General features: G+C 42.4%; 1 protein-coding gene across 3 annotated transcripts in view; it reads left to right on the forward strand.

Annotated features, from left to right (window-relative positions):
- SCN10A (sodium voltage-gated channel alpha subunit 10) overlaps window positions 1–23,050 on the forward strand; it is a 103,322-nt gene that overhangs the window by 25,680 nt on the left and 54,592 nt on the right. For 2 of the 3 annotated variants that reach the window (XM_026496747.3, XM_026496748.3), the window contains exons 4-11: window positions 8,320–8,448; window positions 9,019–9,110; window positions 11,183–11,374; window positions 11,798–11,864; window positions 15,751–15,892; window positions 16,033–16,230; window positions 16,947–17,117; window positions 22,316–22,609. In XM_026496747.3, the coding sequence (XP_026352532.1) occupies window positions 8,320–8,448; window positions 9,019–9,110; window positions 11,183–11,374; window positions 11,798–11,864; window positions 15,751–15,892; window positions 16,033–16,230; window positions 16,947–17,117; window positions 22,316–22,609 (1,285 nt within the window). The remainder of the gene's footprint in view (window positions 1–8,319; window positions 8,449–9,018; window positions 9,111–11,182; window positions 11,375–11,797; window positions 11,865–15,750; window positions 15,893–16,032; window positions 16,231–16,946; window positions 17,118–22,315; window positions 22,610–23,050) is intronic. The other variant, XM_026496749.3, reaches the window with a different exon arrangement.

Genomic DNA, 23,050 nt, shown 5'->3' on the forward strand with positions numbered 1-23,050 from the left:
ACAGAGAGATCGCAGTCCGCTCTCCACTGAGCTCTCCTGGCCACTTTAACTCTGTTTCCATTGGTGCTGCTAAAAACCCTGTAGCGTCCTGGGATTTGCGCCCCACAGCCACTCTCCCAGCCCTCCCTTCCAGGGCTGGCATGTCTCTGTCCTTTGTGCTTCTAACACCACCAGCCACCCCTGGTTCCCGTGTGTACTCCTGAGCTCCCTGTTTCAGTGTGGTTCACGCCCTCTCCAGAGCGACGGTTTTCAGTCTAGTTGTGTGCACTCCTGAGCTCTTGGTTTCAGTCTAGTTGGAGTGTGCACTCCGGAGTTCCGGTTTTCGGTCTGGTCACATGCACGCTCCTGAGCTCCCAGTTTCAGTACGGTTCCAGTGAGCGCTCTGGTTTTCAGTCTGGTCCCACACACGTTCCCAGGCTCTCGGTCTCAGTCTGCTTTCTCCTGGGTGCCAGTCCCCGAGTCTGGCCCACTCCCCAGTGCAGGTGGCTACTGCTTCCCAGCGCCCGAGCATGGCGGCTCCCTCCTCCTTCCGTTTATCTTCCAATATCTGTGCACGGATTCATGGCTCCCTGCTTCGTACCTCAATACTCAGCACTGGAGATGTTCATTTGTAGAGATCCAGATGTATCTTCCTACGTCTCAGGCTGATTTCATGGGTGTTCAGGATGGTCTGGTAGATATCCAGCTCAATTCAGAGGACCAGCTGAAAAAAGGGTCCCCTACTCCTCCACCATCTTTTCCCCCCTCCCTATTCCTTTAAATCTTCCCAACAGCATTTTTAATGGATCATTGTTCCCTGAGTGATTCCTTCTACTAACTGTTATGCACCAGATTCTCATGCATACTCAGGTCTGTTTCTCCCAGTCATTGATTTGTTACTCCATCAGTCAACACCACACTGGTCTAAATGCTTGGTAATAAAATTTGACCCGTTGATGAGAACACCCCTCCTTATTTGTCCTCTTAAAAATTATCAGTTCTTCCTTCTCTACTTTTCTATATCAATTTAAGGGTCATATTTTCAAGCTTTTTTGTTACAAATCTGCTGAAACTTTGATTGTGAATCTACTGAATTTATTTGTTACTACTGGAAGAGTTGCCACATTTATGATATCAAGCCTTCCCTCACATCATCATGGGATATCTCCCAATTTATACAGGCCTTTCTTTTATATTCTTCTTTAACAGGATCTTATGTAAAGTTCTTACATTTCTTATCCCTAGGTACATTATCATTTTGGTCACCCTTTCAGTATTTATTTTTATTGCTAAAATACATTAGTGTTATTAATGTCTACATACTGCTTTTGCACCAGTAACCTCACTGAACTCCTGAGCCAAGTTCAACATTTCTCTATAAATTCACTTGAGTTTTCTATTTAAACAATTATATCATCTGCAAATAATGATGAACTTGTTTCTTTCTTTATGAGTCTTATATGACTTGTTTGTTTTTCCTATCTTGTTGAACTGGCCAGACATTCAGCGCATTGCTGAATTAAAGCTACAATAGTGAGCATATTTCTTTTGCTCTTGATTTTAAGGAGTATGCTTCTAATTTGTACTATTATCATGATGACTATAAGATTCTTATAATTAGCCTTTATCAAGTTATGGAAATTTCTTTCCACTCTTGGTTTGTTAAGAGTTTCATTATGAATGGATATTGGTTTTTATCAACATGTCTATTTCATTAAGATTATCATGTGGTCTTTCATCTGTTAATATAGTAGGTTACATTAATAAATTTTCCAATCTAGTTTTAATAGTTCCAGCTTGATCATTGCTGGATTCAACTTGCCAGTATTTCATTTGATCTGTCTTGGTAAATGAGGCTGACTTATAATCTTCTCTCATAAATTGTCCCTTTGGGTTGCTTTTTCACATCTCTGCCTCACTGTCTTCCTTCTGTATGTTCCCTGGAAACTCCAAATTCTTCTCACTCTGTTTTGCATAGTAATTCAGGTATCTCCCTACCCTATAATGTTTCTCAGTAAGTTATCCAAGGATCTCTTTCAGTCACTAGTCTCTCAGTAGCCTCTAAATCATTTGACAGATACAGAAGGAAAAGCAATGCAAACCTTTCATGCATAGATAATTTAAAAATCTGAAATGTAAGATTGATCATAATTTTCATAGAATTTCTGGCTTTTTTATGTTATTAAAAGCAGTGTATGTGTTTCATGGACTGACAGTTCATACTGGTTAACATGAAGTTAATAATCCTAACATGAAGTTAGGATAACGTAGTTTATCATAACTAATGTGCTTTATTGTCACCCAACAGTTCCTGTTTACATTTGTTAAACTTGAATTTGACACTGTTACCATTGCATTGTCACTGTCACAATTGTCACTGTTACCATTGCATTGTTACCATTGCATAATATCATATTTAAAAAAGTGAATCATTTCAAAAGTGATTTTCAGAAATACAACAATGGTGAGGAAAATAGAAAAGTAAACCTTGCAATATGAAATAAGTTCACAAATATAAATAATGAATGGACACTGCCATAAATACAAACTTGAATCTGAGACAAGTGGACAATGGATGTGGATAATCTCAAAAAGGCAGATAAAAAAATAAACAAGATGGGATAGGCCCATGATGGGTATTAAGGAGGGCACATATTGCATGGTGCACTGGGTGTTACACGCAAGTAATGAATCATGGAATTTTACATCAAAAACTAGGGATGTACTGTATGGTGACTAACATAATATAATAAAAAATTATTATAAAAAAACAAGAAAACAGGCAGCGTTACAATGAAAATGGATCATTGAATGTGATTGGATCGATGAAATTTTGTCCTAGCACCCCGTTTATTATCCACTCATAACATTTTCATCAAATAATAATATACAGTTACCAAAACTTCCATATTATTTTCCAATAAAGTTAATCAGCCTCGCTTTTAAACCAGTTGACTATTTCTAGTACAAAAACAAAATTAGGCTTTCCAGTACAAATTATCAAAACTTGATATTAAAGGTTGAAAAGACATGAAAACTATAGTGTCCTCATTCCTCCTCACAGGAAAAATGAGTACAGTTTTGCCCTTGCTTGTAAGACATGAAACCAGCTTCCAAATCAATGACAAATATTGTAGTTGGAAAGAAAGCAGGAAACAATTGGTGGAATTGTTTCATCGGAACTATGGGATTTCTTATAATGTGACTGGCATTTAAAATCAATGACTATTATGTATGTAAACAAGCAGACATTTTATTTTACAGTTTAATAAAACTATGGATATATCAGTTTTCAGTATACACTCACCATACATGTGAAAGAGAAGTGCTCAATGACTTTTTGTCTTATTTATCATGAAGCTAATTTTAAAAGAAGAGTTTTCTGGTTTAATTAATTAAAGATTAGCTTGTAAACTTAAAAATGAATATTAGCTTGTGCACCAAGGTTCATAGCAGCATTATTCATGAGAGCCAAAAGTTGGAAACAATCCAAATGTCCATCAACAGCTGAAAGGATAACAAAATGTGATAGATCTATTATATGGACGATGGAATGTTATTCAGCATTAAAAATGAATGAGATTCTGACACACGTTACGACATGGATGGACCTTAAAACATTATGCTGAGTAAAATTAGGCAGATACAAAAGGACAAATTGTATGACTTGTCTGATTCCACTTATATGAGGTACCTAGAATAGGTACCATGGAGGCAGAAAGTAGAATTGAGGTTGCCAGGGAATAGGGGAGGGAGGACTGGGGAGTTGTTTGATGAGTACAGAGTTTCTGTTTGGGATAATAAAGAAGTTCTGGAGATGGATAGTGGTCATGATTGCACAATACTGTGAATAGACTTAATGCCACTGAACTGCATACTTCAAATGGTGATGGCAGTAAATTTTATATTATGTATATTTCACCACATTCGGGAAAGGAAAAAAAAATACGTTGAAGAAGCTCCAGCCATGTGGTCAGCAAGGAAAGACATCACTATACAAATGAAAGATGTTGCTTCCAAATACACTATGTACCTCATTTGTGGAAAACAGTGGGGGTTGATTGCATGCCTTCAGACACTGAATTGCCTTTGAGGGACACGGTGGATATTGTGAATACAAACTGACCGTGGCCACTTCATATGAGTCTCCTCAGCCTACAGGGCTGAGATGAAAGTGTGTATAAAATGCTGCTTTCTCACACTGAATTGCTGTGAGTGGCAAACAGAAAAGGCTTATAGTGTTTTAAAACAAGGAATGGAATCTTTTAAAATTACCATTTCTGCTAATACACATGGTGTGCCTCAGCGATACATTCAGGATTTTGAATAGTATGGATCTTTGACTTTGGGGACTAAACATCAGGATTTTTTGATGATTAGACACCAGGATTTCTTAAAACTGAACAGTGGGGCAAATGGCTTGATGGCTGAGAGTTTGACTTTTTCTCAATACCCAGTGATTTTCTTGCTCCATCAGGAATGTCTTTTGCATATTAAAAATCACATCCAAATATTGCAACAGAACAAGAAGATATACTTTGTGAGCCAAATGCCACCAGAAAGAGGATGTGACTCTGTCAGCTACTGTCCCCCGAGTTGAGACCTTTAACCCTCCAGCTTTGGGGGGTGCTAAGCCTCTACTCATGTCCTCTAGTGAAACACTGAAAATAGTCCTCAGAACTCTCTTCATAATTTCTGGATCTGCATTTGATCTGAAAAGCCAGAAATACCCGTCAAAGCTTCCCAACAACCTATAATTCTGAGTTAAGATTTTCTAATTTAGAAAACATAAAGAGCTGGGGGGGGGGGAACCAACAAGATATGAAAGCTGACAGCTCAAGCAGCCATCCAGCCAGATATAGATTTCTTCGTGAATAATTTCAAACACTATTTCCCTCTCGCAGATATGAAAAGACATTACTGCTATTTTCTTTTTAATGTGATTTTTACTTTTATGTAAGATACACAGGTTTATGGTTTAAAAGGTCACAGAGTTCTACAAAAATTCTAACAAAACAACAGCTTCATGCTTCTCATCTCCTCACCCCCAATCCTGTATTTCCAGAGGCAAGTGCTCTCAGCCTTTTTTTTACCTCTTTATTCTGATACTTCCCTCTCTCTGATAAGAGAGAGTACTATATTTTTTATTCTTCCACTTTAGATATTATCTATTGGCTTTCTGTAACGGAAAAAAAAAGAATTAGATGCATGTACCCACACACAATTCCTCTCACACTTCGTATTGTAGTTATCATTTTGGGTTAGGTATTCAGACGATACATACGTCATCTGACTACAGACATGATTACGTAATAGTATTGCATGATTACGTAATAGTATTGCCAAGCAAATGACATGACAGCTGTGTCATGCAGTGTTCTTTGATTACATCCTCCTTTTTGCTTTCTCTGGAGTTAATAAAGCTTTCATTGCTCCATTTGCTCTGTTCTCTATGTCTTTACCCTAATTTGTTCCCAAACTCTTTTCCGAAGGTTTAATCATTTCTTCAATATAGTCAAACATATCAGGCTATCTATCAATTTCCATTTTTCTTGGGAAATCACTCCTGGAGTCCTCCATCTCCCGACTCAATATGGCCTAGGTGTTCTCACGGCATGATGCACAGCTCTTTTCTGGAGACTTTCCCTTCCCCATTTTCTTTTGGATTCCATTTGTCTCTTCCCTGCATCCCCAGATCTTCCTCTTTATTGATTACTTTCTTATTTGGGTGGAGTATCCTATGGTAACTTTCTTAGAAGGATAGATGGAAAGTACATTTTCTGAGACTTGGCATATCTGTAATTGTCTTTATTTTGCCCTCATCATAACAGTTTATCTGGGGAAGAAATTCTATATTAGAAATTATTTCCCTCAAAATTTTGAAGGTATTTGTTCTATTGTCTGATACCTCCCAAGGTTGCCATTGAGAAATCCGATGATGTTTTGATTCTTTTTTTTAAGATTTTATTTATTTATTTGAGAGAGAGAAGAGCGTGAGAGAGAGAGGGAGAGAGAGAGAGAAAGAGAACAAGCAGGGGGGAGGGGTAGAGGGAGAAGCAGGGAGTCCGATGTGAGACCCGACCCCAGGACCCTGGGATCATGACCTGAGCCGAAGGCAGACGTTTATCCACCTGAGCCACCTGGGCACCAGATATTTGGATTCTTAATCCTCTGAATGTAACCTGTGAATTTTCACTCCCTCAAAAAAAGTTAGGGCCTTCTGTCTGTGTACAATGTTCTGAAATTTGGTGATGTTATGCTTGGCATTCATTCATTTTCCTGAACACTTCTGGGTGTTTCTAACTGAATACTTAGATCCTTCAGTTTGCAGAAATTTTCTTGAATTATTTCTTTGATAATTTTCTGTAGTCTCTTTGTCTATTTCTAGATCTCCTATTGGTCAGGCATTGAATCTACTGGTCTGACTCTCTAATTTTCATGCTTATAAACCAATTCTCATCATTTCTTTTGGTCCTACTTCCTGTGAGATCTGTTGACCGTTATCTCCAGCTCTTCTATTAATGTTTTACTTTTGCTATCACATTTTCATTTTCAAAAGTTATGTTTTATTCTTTGAATAGTCTTTACAGCCTTCTGTTCTTGTTCTATGTATCCCATATCTTCTCATCTCTTAACTCTCTAAAAATATTCATGATAATTTTTTTTTCTAACTTTTATTCTGATCCCTGCGTTGTCTCTTGCTTTTCTTTCTTTCCTGTTTGATTGCTTTAGTCTTTGGTGTTAGAAGCATCCTTCCAATTCCTGATGTTCATTGCCTAGCCATTCACCATCTTCTGGGGCTATTAACCTGACTAGCCAAGCTTCTAGAAACTAACTGAAAGGCAGGAGGGAGTAGGTGGGTGGGAAGTTTGCCTGCCTTTCAGTGTATAAAGTCTCCTTTATACTTCTGTTTCAGCATGCAACTCTCTCTCCCTCTTGTTCAACTCTTGAAAGAATGAACATCCAATCTATCTCCAGAGCAGAGGAGGTAGTTCTTCACTGAATGGGTTCCTCACTTGTAAAGACTTTCAAGCAATATCCAGCCCACCTGACAACCATTCCCCAAACCCCACTTTCAGAGGTATTTTGTGTCTCTAAGTCCTAAGCAGTCCTGCAATGTGAGTTGGCTTGCTTCTGGGAATTCTCTACTTCCCAACTCAGGTTTTAGCTTTCTTGGGTCTGCTCTGTCAGTTACTACCCATTCATCTGCCCCCTAGTTCCAAAATGCTGTTGTGTTCTCCATTATCTTCCTCCTAGTGGGTTTATGCTTTTTAAAAAAGGAAAAAGAAAAATCCTTCTACTAACATTTAAGAAGGATTTCAGACAGGGTAGAGGTAAATACATATGTTCAATCTGCCATATGTAATCAAGTCTTTCCATTTTTAATACCAGTGTTTATGTTTATGATTTTACAATTTAAAAAATTGACTGTACCCAAAATCGTGTGTGCATCTGAATCCCTTTGGTTCTGGAAGGGTAGTTCCCTCTGGCTAGCAGCATTAGCATCAGCTGGGAATGTGTTAGAAATGGACATCCTTAGGCCCTATGCTTGATTTACTAAATAAGAAACCCTGGGGATAGAACACAGAAAGCTATGTTTGAACAAGCCTTCCAGGTGGTTCAGATGCTTGCTAGAGTTTGCAAATTCCTGCTGTAGACGACTGAGGGATTCTGAACATTTGAGAAACACTACCTTACTCTCAACCTCAGCTCTAGATCTATCTCTTCACCTCCAAACCCACAAAGTGCCCAGCAGACTAAAAGGACTATTTGAGATGACTTCCTCTGGCAAGACCCATCCTCCAGAGAAAATGTTTATGGATTTATATGCATTTTTTCTTCCATAACACCTAGTTGTTTCCTGCCTTATATGGTACTTAGACTGGGATTCCTGAGTCCAAAAACACTTGCAGACCTAACATGGTGGGAGAAGAAAAGAGAGTTGGAAGTAAAGAAGTTTGGAGAGGAGGGACATAGCAGGGCCTCTACCTCTTCCACATGTCAGCCAACCATAGGTTGGGAGAGGAGCCTTCAGCTACCCTCTGGGCACCTCAGGGAACAGGAGTATCCTTGTTCTGAACCTTCTGGTGGTTCTGCACCTGCCATTGCCCTCTGCCCACCTTTCAAGCCAAAGATGCTGCCAACCTTCTCAGCTGCACACATCCATCCCCATCTGTGTGACTTCTCTGAGTTCCCCAGTCTTGCCTCCTTACCCTAACTTTTTCCCTTTTCCCACCTTGCTGATGATCTTTGCACATTTCCCTATGGAGCCATCCTAGTAGCTCCCCTCTGAGCTCTCTCTATGGCACAATTAATACTCCTTTCCACCTTCCCTCCTAGGTATGTCTTCACTGTCATTTACACTTTTGAAGCCTTGATAAAGATACTGGCAAGAGGATTTTGTTTAAATGAGTTTGCTTACCTGCGAGATCCTTGGAACTGGCTGGATTTTAGTGTCATTACCCTGGCGTGAGTATTTCTCCATGCTGATGTGTATGTCTGCATGGGGCTTCTGGGTGGCTCACACTCTGGGGATGTTTCCTCATCTCTATCCAACTTCCTCATATGAAACTGCATGGCCTGGGGTTTCCCTGCTTTTAAGTGTTACATTGAGGGCCACTTTAGGATTAGTCTCATACCTTCAGGTAGAAGTCAGAGACCTCAACTCTGAGCTGATAAACAGGCTGTCAAAGTGAGCAGACAAGGCTCAGCCTTGCACAAACCTGACCTGAAAGTCTTTGCCTGAGGAACCAGTGTCTGAGAAGACTGATTGGCCAAGCCCACACACTTGAACACCCATCCATACATGTAGTACAGAGAGCCCTCAGAATCATAACATATCTTCTCAAAGGAGCCATTTTAAAAGCTATTGCTATAATTAAATCAGTGTGTCAGTCTATAGGTGGAAGTGCCATTAGATTTTGTGTCTATTCTGGGTCCTTCTTAGGCTCTTGTTACCCAAAATTGTCCTTATTTATGCTGCATACATTCCCAGGACCCTCTCCTTGCAGAGATACTGACCAACTTCTGGTCCTACAGATACATTGGTGAAGCAACAGATCTCCGAGGGATCTCAGGCCTGCGGACATTCAGAGTTCTCAGAGCTTTAAAGACAGTTTCTGTGATCCCAGGTGAGCTGCTTTAACCATTACATGTTTTCATAGAGCATATGCTGGTTTACACAACCGATTGTCCTACTTTGATTTTTGCATGAGTCCTATAAAGTTCCAGGGCATGAACTATTGTCCCCATTTAAAAGACAAAGAAACTGAGGCCCCACCACTAATTAGGCAAAGTGTGACCTGGAGACCTAGTGTCCCAATTCTTAGGCCAGGGCTCTGTGCACAATACCTCATGACATCACCATCAATAAATGACAAGAAGGTCATGTCCCTGTTTTATGTTCTTGTTCTGGGGTTCAGGCAAGCCTCCAGTTGGAGGTTCTCATTTATACCCTAAACTAAAGGTATAAACTTGGAAATAGGGAGGAAGGGAGTAGGCAGTACTAAGCTCTAGTGAGTGTCTTTGCCATTTCCAAATATCTGAAAGCTTGAGCCTCAGTCCTGTCTTTGGACTCACAGAGGAGAAAAGAATTGGGCAATTATTGATTACAAAGAATTCAGAAACAAAAGTGTTCCACCAGAACTTATCTTATTGGGCCTTCAAGACTTCTGTTGTCACTAATATCTCAGGGATACACCTTACCCCTCACTGGGTCGAGGGAAAGGATGGTGAGGCCAGAGCCCAGGCAAACCATTGAGACAGCTTCCAACTTGTGGCTTGATGGATTATCTCCCTTCCCTCACCCCTGACAACCCATGCTCTCATCTGGAAAACAGAAACACTCAAGCCATGGGGGAAGTCCTTTCTACCATCCTATGTCTGGCTCTGCAGGGAAGGATTAGAAAGCTTTTGCCAACTTCCACTGGACAAGCTTCCTTATGAAGAGAGCCATAGCAAGAAGGAGTTAATGATGCCACTTGCTATCTCTCTCACCTACTTTCAGCCAGGAAGACCCTGAGTCTTGTTTATTAAGACCTGTCCAGTCCAGACTCCCTCACCAATCTCATCTCATTCCTGTACCTGCCTTGCATCATGTTCCAGAATCTGCCTGTGGTTCTACAAATAGTCCTTGTCTTTGCTCATCTCCCAGGCTTTGGCCATGCTGCTTCTCTACCAAAGAGTCCTTCCTCTCTTCATTCAACTCATACTCATTCCTCAGGGTCTGCTAAGGTCTGACCTTCTCAAGGGACTCCCTGGTCTCTCCCAGCTTCCCCACATTCCACCCTATCCCATCCCCAGCCTAGGCTTCAGTTAGGAGTTGCTCCTATGTGTGCCAACCTGCTTAATAATGCAATGGCATTTCCCCTCAGTTGTTAACTCCACAACATGCCCTTGCCTTAGCCCCCTCCTCAGCTCCCAGCCCAGGGACCAACACAGCTAGTACTCAGTAGGTTATTTGTTAACCAAAATGACAAGACAAGGACCAGTCTCAGACTGCTTCCCTGTTCAGAGCTCTTTCTTCTACCTATGAATATGCACTCTGAAAGAAGCTGATATCATTCTCCACAGCCACAAATCCTCCCTCCTTAAACAAGCAGAGCCCCCAACTCTACTGCCAGCTGTGCTTGTCCAAATATCTCTCGTGGTCTCATTCTATTGCTGCGTTTGTCTCTCTGTGTCTTTGTGTTTCTCTCTTTCTCTGTCTCATTCTGTCTCCCTTGCATATCTCTCTTTCTCTCTCTCTTTCAACACACACACTGAGGTCCATGTGTTTCCATCCTCAAGCTGCCTCCCAGGACTGAAGTGAGTGTAGAAAAACAGATGTCAAATTACTAGAATCAAGTGAGTAGCCTTATATCTAGCATAGTGCCTGAAATGTAGCAGGTACTCAACAATTATTTTTTAAATTGAACTGCTACTGCCATAAGTTTATTAGCTTTACAACGATAAAAAAATACATCACCTGGGTCTCAGTTGTCTCATCCTTACAATGGAACAAAAATCTCTGCCTCCACACTTAGGGTTATTGCAAGGTTCAAATGGGGAACCGCACTTGGAATTGTCCTAAAGTTTGTAAAGTACCTCACACCTACGTGTACTGAAAGGATAGGATGGTTAAGATGCAGACATGCCAGGCACATGTGTGTGCTCTATTGTGGTACTTCATCCATGTGGGAGTATTGTTGTTATCTTCCTGCAGGACTGAAGGTCATTGTGGGAGCTCTGATCCACTCGGTGAGGAAACTGGCAGATGTGACTATCCTAACTGTCTTCTGCTTGAGTGTCTTTGCCCTGGTGGGCTTACAGCTCTTCAAGGGCAACCTCAAGAACAAGTGTGTCAAGAATTGTGCAGCTCTCAACGAGACGGGCAATTACTCCTCTTATGGAAAACAAGAGTGGAATTTCTGCCATAGGGACAAAGGTCTGGTTGGCAAGGATTGTGAAGCCCCTGTATACCTATATATAAATATATTTTGATTCCTCTTTCCTGCTGAAATGCTTCTCCTGAGCTGTTTTACTTTTGGGTCCCCATTTTCTGTTGTCCAATGTTCTTTTTACAAGGAAATGAGCTATGAATCTAGGGGCAAATCATTCTGCTGGGGGAGGCTCAGAGCTGAAGTTACTGCTCAGCTTTTCTCTTCCCAGATGGGATTTTACCCCTTCCAAATGTCCCAGCATGCCTACTGAGAGCACATAGCCAAGGGAACACACCTTGCTCAGGAAGAAAACTTAGGAGGTGTTGCCTCCACCATATAAGGCTTGAGCTAGAGGGTTCAGAACTATATTCATGGCTTTCATTTCTTCCTTTCTCCTGCAGATTTCTACTATAATAAACCGGGCACTTCAGATCCCTTACTGTGTGGCAATGGATCTGATGCAGGGTGAGTGCCCAACCCATGATAAAGCATCAATGCCCAGCAGTCCTCTCTCTTTGTCATTATCATTTTCTGGAAAGATACTGGTTTGCAGACCCCAAGGATGATGTAGAAATGAATAAGTCATGGCTTTTGTCATCCCAGGCTCATGGGGAGGGAGTGTAGGAGTTAGCTTTTGCTATGTAACAAACAGACCCAAGATTTTGTGGCTTAAAGACCAGCCATTTATTTAGCTCAGGATTCTGCACATTAGCATGTTGAACTGAGATCAGCCTGGTGTTCTGGCATTGCCTAAGCTTATTCATACATCTGCAAATAATGGACAGATTAGCAAGTGGCCAGCTGATCTAGGACAGTCTCAACTGGGGCAGCTTTTCTGTTCCATGTGGTCTCATCTACCAGTGGGCTAGCCTGGTCTTGTTCTCAAGGGCAGAGAGAGGGTTCCAAGAGAAAGAGTGGAAGCGTGCAAGGTCTCTTGAGAACGAGGTTCAGAACTGGCAAAATGTCACTTCTACTGCATTCTATGGACCAAACCAAGTCACAGGCCAGCACAAATCCAAGGGATGGGGAGATAAACTCCACCTCTTGACTGGAGGAGCAATAGCAATTTTATAGCAAAGGGGTATGGATACAGGTAGGAGAATAGTTGTGGCCATTTTGGCAAACAATCTACCCCAAGAAGAAACAAATATATATTAAATATGTTTTGTGTCAAATGTTCTACATTTAATCATCACAACTACATCACATGGGTTTTGTTACCCACACATGACAGAGGAAGAAATACATGCATCAGACTTTGCCATTTCAAATTCTTACAGAAGCCAGATACATAACAAATGAGAAGATTAGGCTGGGTGGGAACCAGGTGATGATAGTTTGTGCCCCATTTAAAAGGGCCAGCCACTGCTAGACCCAGCTTTTGGTTGCCACATGAAAATGTGGGTCCACTGCTTCCAGCTCTTCTAACTTTTAAAAAAAGAAAGATAAGAATTCAGATTTTTATGTGAAATCTCCCAACTACAAACATTGGCTACCAATTCCAAAAAATGTCTACATATTGTGGGCCAAACAAAATATTTCTGCAAGCCAAATTCAGCCTGCAAGCTGCCAGTTTGTGAGCTCTGATGCATATACATGAAGATGCTACCCTGTGAAGAAGCAGTGCTATGCTAGAGGCTCCATGGGCTGAGGAGACACAGTGAGGTGATGGTGGGAGACAGGGCAGGAGGTCAGGGAAGGTTTTCCGGATGTGGTGGTTGAGGTGAGCACTGAAGGACAGGCAGGAAGTGTCTAGTTTGGTTGAACAAGAGATACTTTGGATGGAGGCCATTCCAGGTGGCAGAACAGAATGTGAGACAAACCAAAGGGGTAGGTGTCACCTCCAGCTTGCCTGCTGCTTTGACCACTGGAGCAGGCATGAACAGAAAGAGTTCAAGCAACAGATCAGCAATGCTCATCTTTCCCATTTCCATGTTTGGGGGTCTGGAGCCCCAAGCCCATATGACCCCACTCCCTGAATGGCTAACAACCCCAGATTGCCCAAGTGGAGCTGGGTGGGACCTGTATGGAGTTTTGCCTTAATCAGCTCACTAAACAATCTCAGACAGAGCTGAGAATTTGATCAACACAGGCTCCTTGGAGCGCTTGGCATTTCATTCTTTGGTTCAGAGATAGGGCTGTTCTGATGTCAGTTTGCCTTTAACTTAATCTAGACCAAAGGCCCCCTCAATGTCTTTTTTCCTGTCTGGATAATGGCATTTCTCATGGCAATGGCTCCAGAGTAGCCTAAGCACTATCTGTGGTAAAGTTATGGGGTCCACCAATGGCCCCACAACCAAGCTCCAAAAGAGGCCAGACATCCTGCGGGCAGGTCCTGGCCAGGAAATAAAGAAATGGATAGGGGGAATGAAGCATGAGAGACTATGGACTCTGAGAAACAAACTGAGGGCTTCAGAGGGGAGGGGCATGGGGGAATGGGATAGGCTGGTGATGGGTGGTAAGGAGGGCACGTATTGCATGGTGCACTGGGTGTTATACGCAACTAATGAATCATGGAACTTTACATCAAAAACCAGGGATGTACTGTATGGTGACTAACATAATACAATAAAAATATTATTATTTAAAAAAAAAGAAATGAATAGGGCTAGGATGGCAAGGGAGGCCAGCTCAGAATCATGGGCAGAGTAAGCCCTAAAGGGCATACTGTGAAGATGGAAACTGAGACCTGTGCTGGGCCACAGAGAAGCCAGAGCCCTGAGCTAAGGCCCTCACTGACCAGTAGCACTGTGGGAGGAAAGTCCGGGTCTCAATGTGGAGAACAAGTACTAGGAAACAGTTAGTGATTTCCAGCATTCTTTCACATGTATTCTTCCACTTGGTCGCTTTAGGTTAAAAACAGCAGGAATTTTAATTTGCAATTAACATATAATATTTACTGTGCTGAAGGCACCATGCTAGAAGCTTTGTAGTGTGGTCTCATTTACTTCTCAGAGTAGTTCATTATTGATGTGTATGTAGCAACTATAGTGGGGTTTAATGGAAGACATGGAAACAAGGCTACCCTCGGAGTTAACTAGCAAGCCTACAGGTAATGGGTTGACTAGCTCTTTCAGAGAGCAACTCAAAAGACTGTCTGTCTTTAAATGTGGGTCTAGGAACTCACAAATATCCAGTCAAGATTGAAGGAAGAATTGGGATTGATTATAGTCAAGTTGCTGGGACCCAAATCAATTGTATGGGTCCCAGGATTGTGTGTTTGCGTGGATGTCTGGAATAAGGACAGCCCCAGAGATTGGTGTTAGTAGACATATGCTGGGGTAGTAGAATCCCAAACTACAAACAAGGTATTACTGTTTTCTCAGCAAAGCCATCCCATTGGGGTAGGTGTGAACACCTCACATGCCTTTAACTTAGAAATACTTCTTGACATCAACTTACTCCCTTATCATGAGAGAGTGAAGAGTCAATCCAGCACTGACCACTCCAATACTCACCATGTGGTCATCTTCAATTTGACCTTCCTTCATAAGTCAGTCTTCATAGGCTACTTGACAATTATATTTCTCCTTTTGAATAAATACATTGGCATCTTTGGGGCTTTAAGCAACTGCCTTCTTTTCTCTGAACCTCAGCTTCCACATCTGTAAGAAAGGATGGTTCAGATGATTAATTTATAGCATTTGTAAAGCACTTAGGAGAGAGAGAGAGGCACACAGTAAGTGCCCAGTAAGTGGAAAATGTTGTTTTCATTGTTATATATAATTGGTGAGTGAACTTGACTAATGTGAGTCTTCCTTTGATGGACAGGTTGGCAGATGATGCCAAATGGCTCAGGTTTTAAGTCTGCATTATTGATACTGACTCTCCCTCCCCTGGTGTGAACCTGCAAAGAGTTTGCCACGTTATGGGATCATATCTGGGCAATCAGCTGGCCTTCCCAGGCCACTCCCCTCTGCATGAAACTCTGAAGTGAAAGTATTATCATCCCCATTTAAGTGGGCAAGAGGGGGGCACCTGGGTGGCTCAGTCTGTTAAGCGTCTGCCTTCTGCTCAGGTCATGATCCCAGAGTCCCAGGATTGAGCCCCATGTAGGGCTCCCTGCTCAGCAGGGAATTTGCTTCTACCTCTGACACTCCCCCCTCTCATGCTCTCTCTCTCACTCTCTCTCAAATAAATAAAATCTTTAGAAAAATTAAATAAAAAATAAGTGGGCAAGAGGAACTGAGCCTTAGAGAGATCAAGGTCATCCAGCTAACAAGAGGGAAGCCAGGCCTTGAACTCCAATCTTTGACTTCAAACCCTATGGTCTTCCTATAGCCCTGGGCTACCTTGCCCCCAAGAAGCAGGAGGGCTATGCAATTGATGACCTTCTCTATTCTTGCTGCAGCCACTGCCCTCAAGGTTATCTCTGTCTTAAAACATCTGACAACCCCGATTTTAACTACACCAGCTTTGATTCCTTTGCTTGGGCTTTCCTGTCACTGTTCCGCCTCATGACACAGGATTCCTGGGAACGCCTCTACCAGCAGGTATTGATCTGCATGTCGCCCTACAGACTTGTTTGGAAACTGGGGAGTCAGATGCATGCCTGAATTTTTTCTGGAGGAGCCTGGCAATGTCAGAGGCCCATAAACTCTGGATACAGATCTCCTTTCTCTTGAATCTGCAGACCCTGAGGGCTTCTGGGAAAATGTATATGGTCTTTTTCGTGCTTGTCATCTTCTTGGGGTCTTTCTACCTCGTCAACTTGATCTTGGCTGTGGTCACCATGGCATATGAGGAGCAGAACCAGGCAACCATTGATGAAATTGAAGCCAAGGAGAAGAAGTTCCAAGAGGCCCTTGAGATGCTCCGGAAGGAGCAGGAGGTCTGTGAGGGGTGGATGTTTTGTGAAGTCTGTTGCAGGCTGCACATTCTTGGGCAGAGGTATGGACAAGCCACTTAGATTAAGGCTGTCATTCTAGGGAACTGTAAGAAGATTCATTGTACCTTAAGGACCTTCTTAGGTCAGGTTTTCTTTAAAAAGAACCTGATGAAGATCTTGTGCTAGTGATTTACTGAGGGGTGCTCTCAGGAAAAGGAGAGGGAAGGAAGTAGGATGGGATAGGAGAAGAATTAAACAAGAAAGTGGCCTCAGCTAGAGATGACCTTCAGCCTGATCGCATGGGGAGCTCTGGGGCATGCCTTGTACCACAAAGTTAGCTGCACCTTGAAGCAAGAGGGCTGGCTTTTTATACCCCCATACCCACCCCAGCCAAATGTACAGTCAAAGGAAATATTCTACAGATTGCTGTAGCTGTGATCCATTAGCAGCTAACACTCAAGCGCTAAAGATGAGTATACTGACCTGGTAAAATGGATTTGGGCAGGGCATCGTCAGGGCATACTACAGGGTGTGAATGAAAGAGATGACCCAGAGGTGGATCTTCCTGCCATGCCTCAATCCTACTACCACCCAGGTTCTAATCCTGACCTCCTCTGTTTTAGATGCCCTCACCTCTGTGACACCGCATGTGTAAGGGACACATTCATGGTAAGCTCAATCACATATTGCTAGCTGCAGCGGCTCTTCTCTCTTTTCAGGTGCTGGCAGCGCTGGGGATTGACACAGCCTCTCTCCATTCCCACAATGGATCACCTTTAGCCTCCAAAAATGCCAGTGAGAGAATGCACAGAATGAAACCAAGGGTGTCAGAGGGCTCCACAGATGACAACAAATCACCCCAATCTGATCCTTACAACCAACGCAGAATGGTAAACAGCTCAAGTTCGTTCTCTAAGGATTACCCACCTTTGCAGCTACTATGGACAATGATTGGAGTGGGAAGATGTTTGTAGCAGGGAAACAGCTGGAGGCACAAAGATTAGGAGGATGTTATAGTAATCCAGACAACATACCGACCCCCCACCAAATGGTGGCCTAAACTAGGACAGGGGCATTATGAATATGAAAAAGGGGTGGATTGTGACTTTTATTGGGGGTAGGGGACAATAAGACTGAAACTGTGGAATGTGGAAAAAGGAGAGAGGAGTCCAAAATGACTCCCAGTTTCCAGAACTGGGTAATTAGATGTGTGGTGATTCTAAGGCAGGAGCACTGGAGGAAGAACCCAGGTTTGTAGGGAAAGTGGTGGACACGCTGACCTTGAGTTGTCCATGGACCTGTGGACATTAAGGGTCAGCTTCCTTCTAACACTCTGATCTGCAATTCTGTCTGAGGTGCTGAAGTCATTTACAAACTTTTTTCTGACCTCATGCCTTGGGCCCCACAACCCAAACCCTCACCTATTGTTGGCAGAGAGTAATCCAGACCCATCTCTGTGATGCAGTCCAGCCTAGGAATAACTTTAGTACCTCACTTCACACCCTGTAACAGTTCTGTTCACCACCCAAACCTTCTACATCCCACTCCAAGATTCCCTGTACTTACTAAGTTTCCTCCCACCACCTCGCTCTCCCTTGAAAGTCCTGTGTACCCCAAACATGCCCTCTCCAGAGACCTAAGTGATGATAACCCCTTTGTGGAAGAGTAGTTCCCACACTAACAGTATGGGAAAGGGGATCAATGTGGCTATTTTTCGGGCCTCTTGACCCTCACTTCCCTCTCAATCTCTTTTCCTGTGCTCATCTGAAGGATGTTCTACTTTTTATAACACAGTCTCTACAATCCCCAGACTTATATGTGCCTATATGTACACAGACATGCTCACATGCACACTGGTCTCAGTGACATACACCCTTCAGCATTTATCAGATCTGTGCCCTTGCCTTCTTTGCTCTGCCTCTTTTGAGCAGCACCTGGCATGCACAGGGTACAGATCAGAAGATGTTTGAAAGGGGATTTGACTAGGGCTCTGACAATCACAGAATAGGATGAATCACAGCTTCCTTGGAAATGTCAATGATGCTGTGAATTGGGCTTAATTCCCCTCATTCAGTCATCCCCACATAGATTAGCACCTAGATATCCAGTAATTGTTTGGTGTGTATGTGCTGGTCTCCCCAACTAGATTTACCTTCAAATGGACAAAAGAGGAGCTGTGTCTTGTTAATTCAACAATACTAGGTGCAATGGTGTAAAGAGATGACTAAAACATGGTCCATTTCCCAAGGACTTTCATTTGGTGGAGGAGACAGATATAAAAACAGCTATGTGTTACATACTATATTAGGGAAACATATATTGTGTTTTGGGGATAGAAGAGGCACCCTTGCTTATGGGGGTAGAAGTGTATCAGGAAAGGCTTCATGGGAGGAGGAGATAATTGAAATGAATAGTAAATAGTGAGTAGGGGTTCCTCCAGTAATTGAGGACTGCAGGGGAGGGAAGGAGGAGTATTTTTCAGGCCTAAAAGAAAACATGTATGTGCAAAGGCAGGGAAGCACTATTTGAGTACTTCTTTAATGCTCACTAATGGATTGGAATTCATTCAAGAGGACGTTCCCTTCCTCTTTTCCCAGGTATGTTCATGTAGTAAATAGACTGTAAGCAGTTTTTATATAAAGTCACTTTCTAACCAGCAGCAATGAGTGAGAGGTTGGGGGGTAGCAACTAGGAGAGACACAGCAAGGGTTTCAGGGAAACTACAAGACACCAATTGGTCTGCTTGGATGATGCATTTTAAGGTAAGTCTAGTGCTTAGATTCAGAGGTCATTGACCACCATTTGTCAAATAGTTTAATTCTGAAATATTAACTGGTGGCCAGGAAAGCACTGCCTGTCAAATACGGAACCAAAAATCTTCTTAATTTCTTCATTGGTTTGCTTATAACTCAGATGCAAATAACTCAGCCATCCCTTTATCAAAAAATTTTTTATTATGTTATGTTAGTCACCATACAGTACATCCTTAGTTTTTGATGTAGTGTTCCATGATTCATTGTTTGCATATAATACCCAGTGCTCCATTCAATACGTGCCCTCCTTAATACCCACCACCATTGGGATAGGCTTCCCAATCCCCCCCTTCCCAATCCCCTCTGAAACCCTCAGTTTGTTTCCCAGAGTCCATAGTCTCTCATGGTTCATTTCCCCCTCTGTTTACCCCCCTTCATTCTTCCCTTCCTTCTCCCTGCTATTTCTTATGTTCCATAAATGAGTGAAACCATATGATAATTGTCTTTCTCTGCTTGACTTATTTCACTTAGCATTATCTTCTCCAGTCCCGTCCATGTTGCTGCAAATGTTGAGAAATCATTTTTTTGATGGCTGAGTAATATTCCATCATATATATGGACCACATCTTCTTTATCCATTCATTTGTTGAAGGGCATCTCGGCTCCTTCCACAATTTAGCTTTTGTGGACAATGCTGCTATGAACATTGGGGTGCATATGGCCCTTCTCTTCACTACATCTGTATCTTTGGGGTAAATACCCAGTAGTGCAATTGCTGGGTCATAGGTTAGCTCTATTTTTAACTTTTTGTGGGACCTCCACACTGTTTTCCAAAGTGGCTGTACCAACTTGCATTCCCACCAACAGTTTAAGAGGGCTCCCCTTTCTCCACATCCTCTCCAATATTTGTTGTTTCTTGCCTTGTCCATTTTTGCCATTCTAACTGGCGTAAGGTAGTATCTTAATGTGGTTTTGATTTTAATTTCCCTGATGGCTAATGATTTTGAACATTTTTTCATGTGTCTGTTAGCCATTTGTATGTCTTCATTGGAAAAGTGTCTGTTCATATCTTCTGCCCATTTTTTGATTTGATTATTTGTTTCTCATGTATTGAGTTTGAGAAGTTCTTTATAGATCTTGGATACCAGTCTTTTACCTGTAGTTTCATTTGCAAATATCTTCTCCCATTCTGTGGGTTGCCCCTTTGTTTTGATGACTGTTTCCTTTGCTGTGCAGAAACTTTTTATCTTGATGAAGTCCCACAAGTTCATTTTTTCTTTTGTTTCTTTTGCCTTTGGAGATGTGTCATGAAAAAATGCTGCTGTGGCCAATGTCAAAGAGGTTGCAGCCTATGTTCTCCTCTATGATTTTGATGGATTCCTGTCTCACATCGAGGTCTTTCATCCATTTGGAGTTTTTCTTTGTGTATGGTGTGAGAGAGTCGTCAAGTTTCATCCTTTTGCATATAGCTGTCCCAATTTCCCAGCACCATTTATTGAAGAGACTTTTTTCCACTGGATGTTTTTTCCTGCTTTGTCAAAGATTAGTTGACCATAGAGCTGAGGGTCCATTTCTGGAATCTTTATTCTGTTCCATTGGTCTATGTGTCTGTTTTTGTGCCAGTACCATGCTATCTTGGTGATCACAGCTTTGTAGTACAAATCTGGCAACGTGATGCCCCCAGCTTTGTTTTCCTTTTTCAACATTTCCTTGGCAATTCGGGGTCTTTTCTGGTTCCACACAAATTTCAGGATTGTTTGTTCCAGCTCTTTGAAAAATCTCATTGGTATTTTGATTGGGATGGCGTTGAAAGTGTAGATTGCTCTGGGTAGCATAGACATTTTAACTATGCTTATCCTTCTGATCCATGAGCATGGAATGTTTTTCCATCTTTTTGTGTCTTCTTCAATGTCTTTCATCAGTGTTCTGTAGTTTCTAGAATATAGATCCTTTACCTCTCTGGTTAAGTTAATTCAGAGATATCTAATGATTTTTGGTGCTATTGTAAATGGAATGGATTCCCTAATTTCTCTTCCTTCAGTCTCATTGTTCCTGTATAGAAATGCAACTAATTTCTGAGCATTGATTTTGTATCCTGCCACATTACTGAATTGTTCTATGAGTTCTAGTAATTTGGGGGTGGAGCCATCCCATTTTTAATAAAGATTTGCCAGATCTGCTCTTTTATTTCAAAAGTGGGAAGGATTTGTGGATTTTTTATGAGTTCCATAACCCTTGGACATATATTCTAGGTAAAGAGTGCCCTGTTTATAATACTGAGATTGCAATGATAGTTGCTGGACAGGATTGGGCTCCAAATAATCCAGAAAGGAAACTTCAGTTCTGTGGGATAGGAGGGTAAGTAAGGAGGATTCCAACAGACAAGATGCCCCAACTTTAGTAGTTTAGTTAATAGAAGGAATTAAGGAAAGGGGAAACATTCAGCAGTATGATCAGAGTTGCTGGGAAGTCAGTGTGTATATCTTCAGAAATACTTCATATGGCCTAGGACAGAACTGGTAACTTGTGGTCAAACTCCCATGGTGGTCGTGGGTAGTAGCCAACCCAGGCTCCAGGGGCTCTAGGCCTATGAATTAGCTCCTTTCCTCTGGCAACTATGAGCCTCATAGTTCCCTCAGCGGGAGATTTTGATGGGAAATGTTTATTGATTTGGAGGAATGGCATTATTCTTCCAGGAAATTAGGCTCTAACTCTCCCTTCAATCTCCCCATTGTTGACTATTCAAAGTTTGCCTCAAGGGATCCTGGAAGCTCATTACATTACAAAGCTCTTGTCTCCTCTTTTGTAACACAAACTCTCAAGTTTATGTAGGCTGGATCTAATGAATTGCAGAACCTAATTTTCAGACAATAAAGGGCACTTGTTCATTCAACAACCATTTACCAGGCTTGTTCAGTACTGGTGTGTATAATAGTCTCCTTAGGTCTCAGCTTTACATGTGGAGCAGGGAATTTAAGACAGCTTTGTCCAGCCCTATGGGCAAATGCTGGTAAAGAGCTGATCCTTCCGGGTGACAAGGTTGTCTTCTGACATTCTTGGTCCTCATGACCTATTTGCTGATCTTAAGCACCTTATAATCTCTCATCTCTCCTGGCCTTTTCCCAGGCTATGTCAAAAATATTCTTCTCCCCCATTCTCTTCCCTTGTTTACCTAGAATACCCGTTAGATCTATGTCTTTAATTTTCTTCTGGAAGTTCATGAGAATAAGGGCAGGGAAATGGGAGTGGGTGGTGGAAGTGTTGAGGTCCAGATATGCTTCCAAGCTCAGCTTCCAGTCTGTCTTTATTTCTTGCTCCTTTGGGGCAATGCCCAGTCTTTCCTAGGCCTCACCTCTGGGAGACGCAGGCCTAGCCATGGCAGTGTGTTCCATTTCCGTGCCCCTTGCCTGGATACCTCATTCCCTGATGGGGTCACAGATGATGGAGTCTTTCCTGGAGACCGTGAGAGCCATCGGGGCTCCCTGCTGCTGGGTGGGGGTGCTGGCCAGCAAGGCCCCCTCCTTAGGAGTCCACTGCCTCAACCCTCCAACCCTGGCCCAGGACATGGAGAAGACGGACACTCTACATTGTCCACTGGCGAGCTTGCCCCTGGGGGCATCGAAGTCTCGGTAAGTTTGTCAATGCTCCAGACTCTTGGGCTGCCCTTCAGGTAGAGGCCAAGAGATCCTGAGTGTCACCCATGAAAGCGTCCTTTAGGCAACACTGTGTCCAATATTTCCCAGCTACCCTCATTTTAGAGACAGGGCAGGTGAGAGCCAGAGAGAGGTATTGGTTTTACCTGAGGTCAAACAGGTTTTCTGGTTTACTCTGCAGTACATACATACAAATTATTTTCCAGTTGATGCCATTTTTTCCCCAGTGTTCTTCTGTCCCCACTCACTATCACTGCTTTAGAGATAGGCCTGCTTGTTCCCTGGATGAATATGAGAAAAATGGAAAGTTCTCTTTCTGCCTGTAGCTCTGTGCAAACTATGCTGGGCTTAGTACATGGGATCCCATGAAATTCTGGGAGGTGCCCTGGACAGATATTAGCAGAAGCAAAGTATCCC

Source organism: Ursus arctos, unplaced genomic scaffold (genome assembly GCF_023065955.2).
Source record: "Ursus arctos isolate Adak ecotype North America unplaced genomic scaffold, UrsArc2.0 scaffold_20, whole genome shotgun sequence".
NCBI classification, from domain to species: domain Eukaryota; kingdom Metazoa; phylum Chordata; class Mammalia; order Carnivora; family Ursidae; genus Ursus; species Ursus arctos.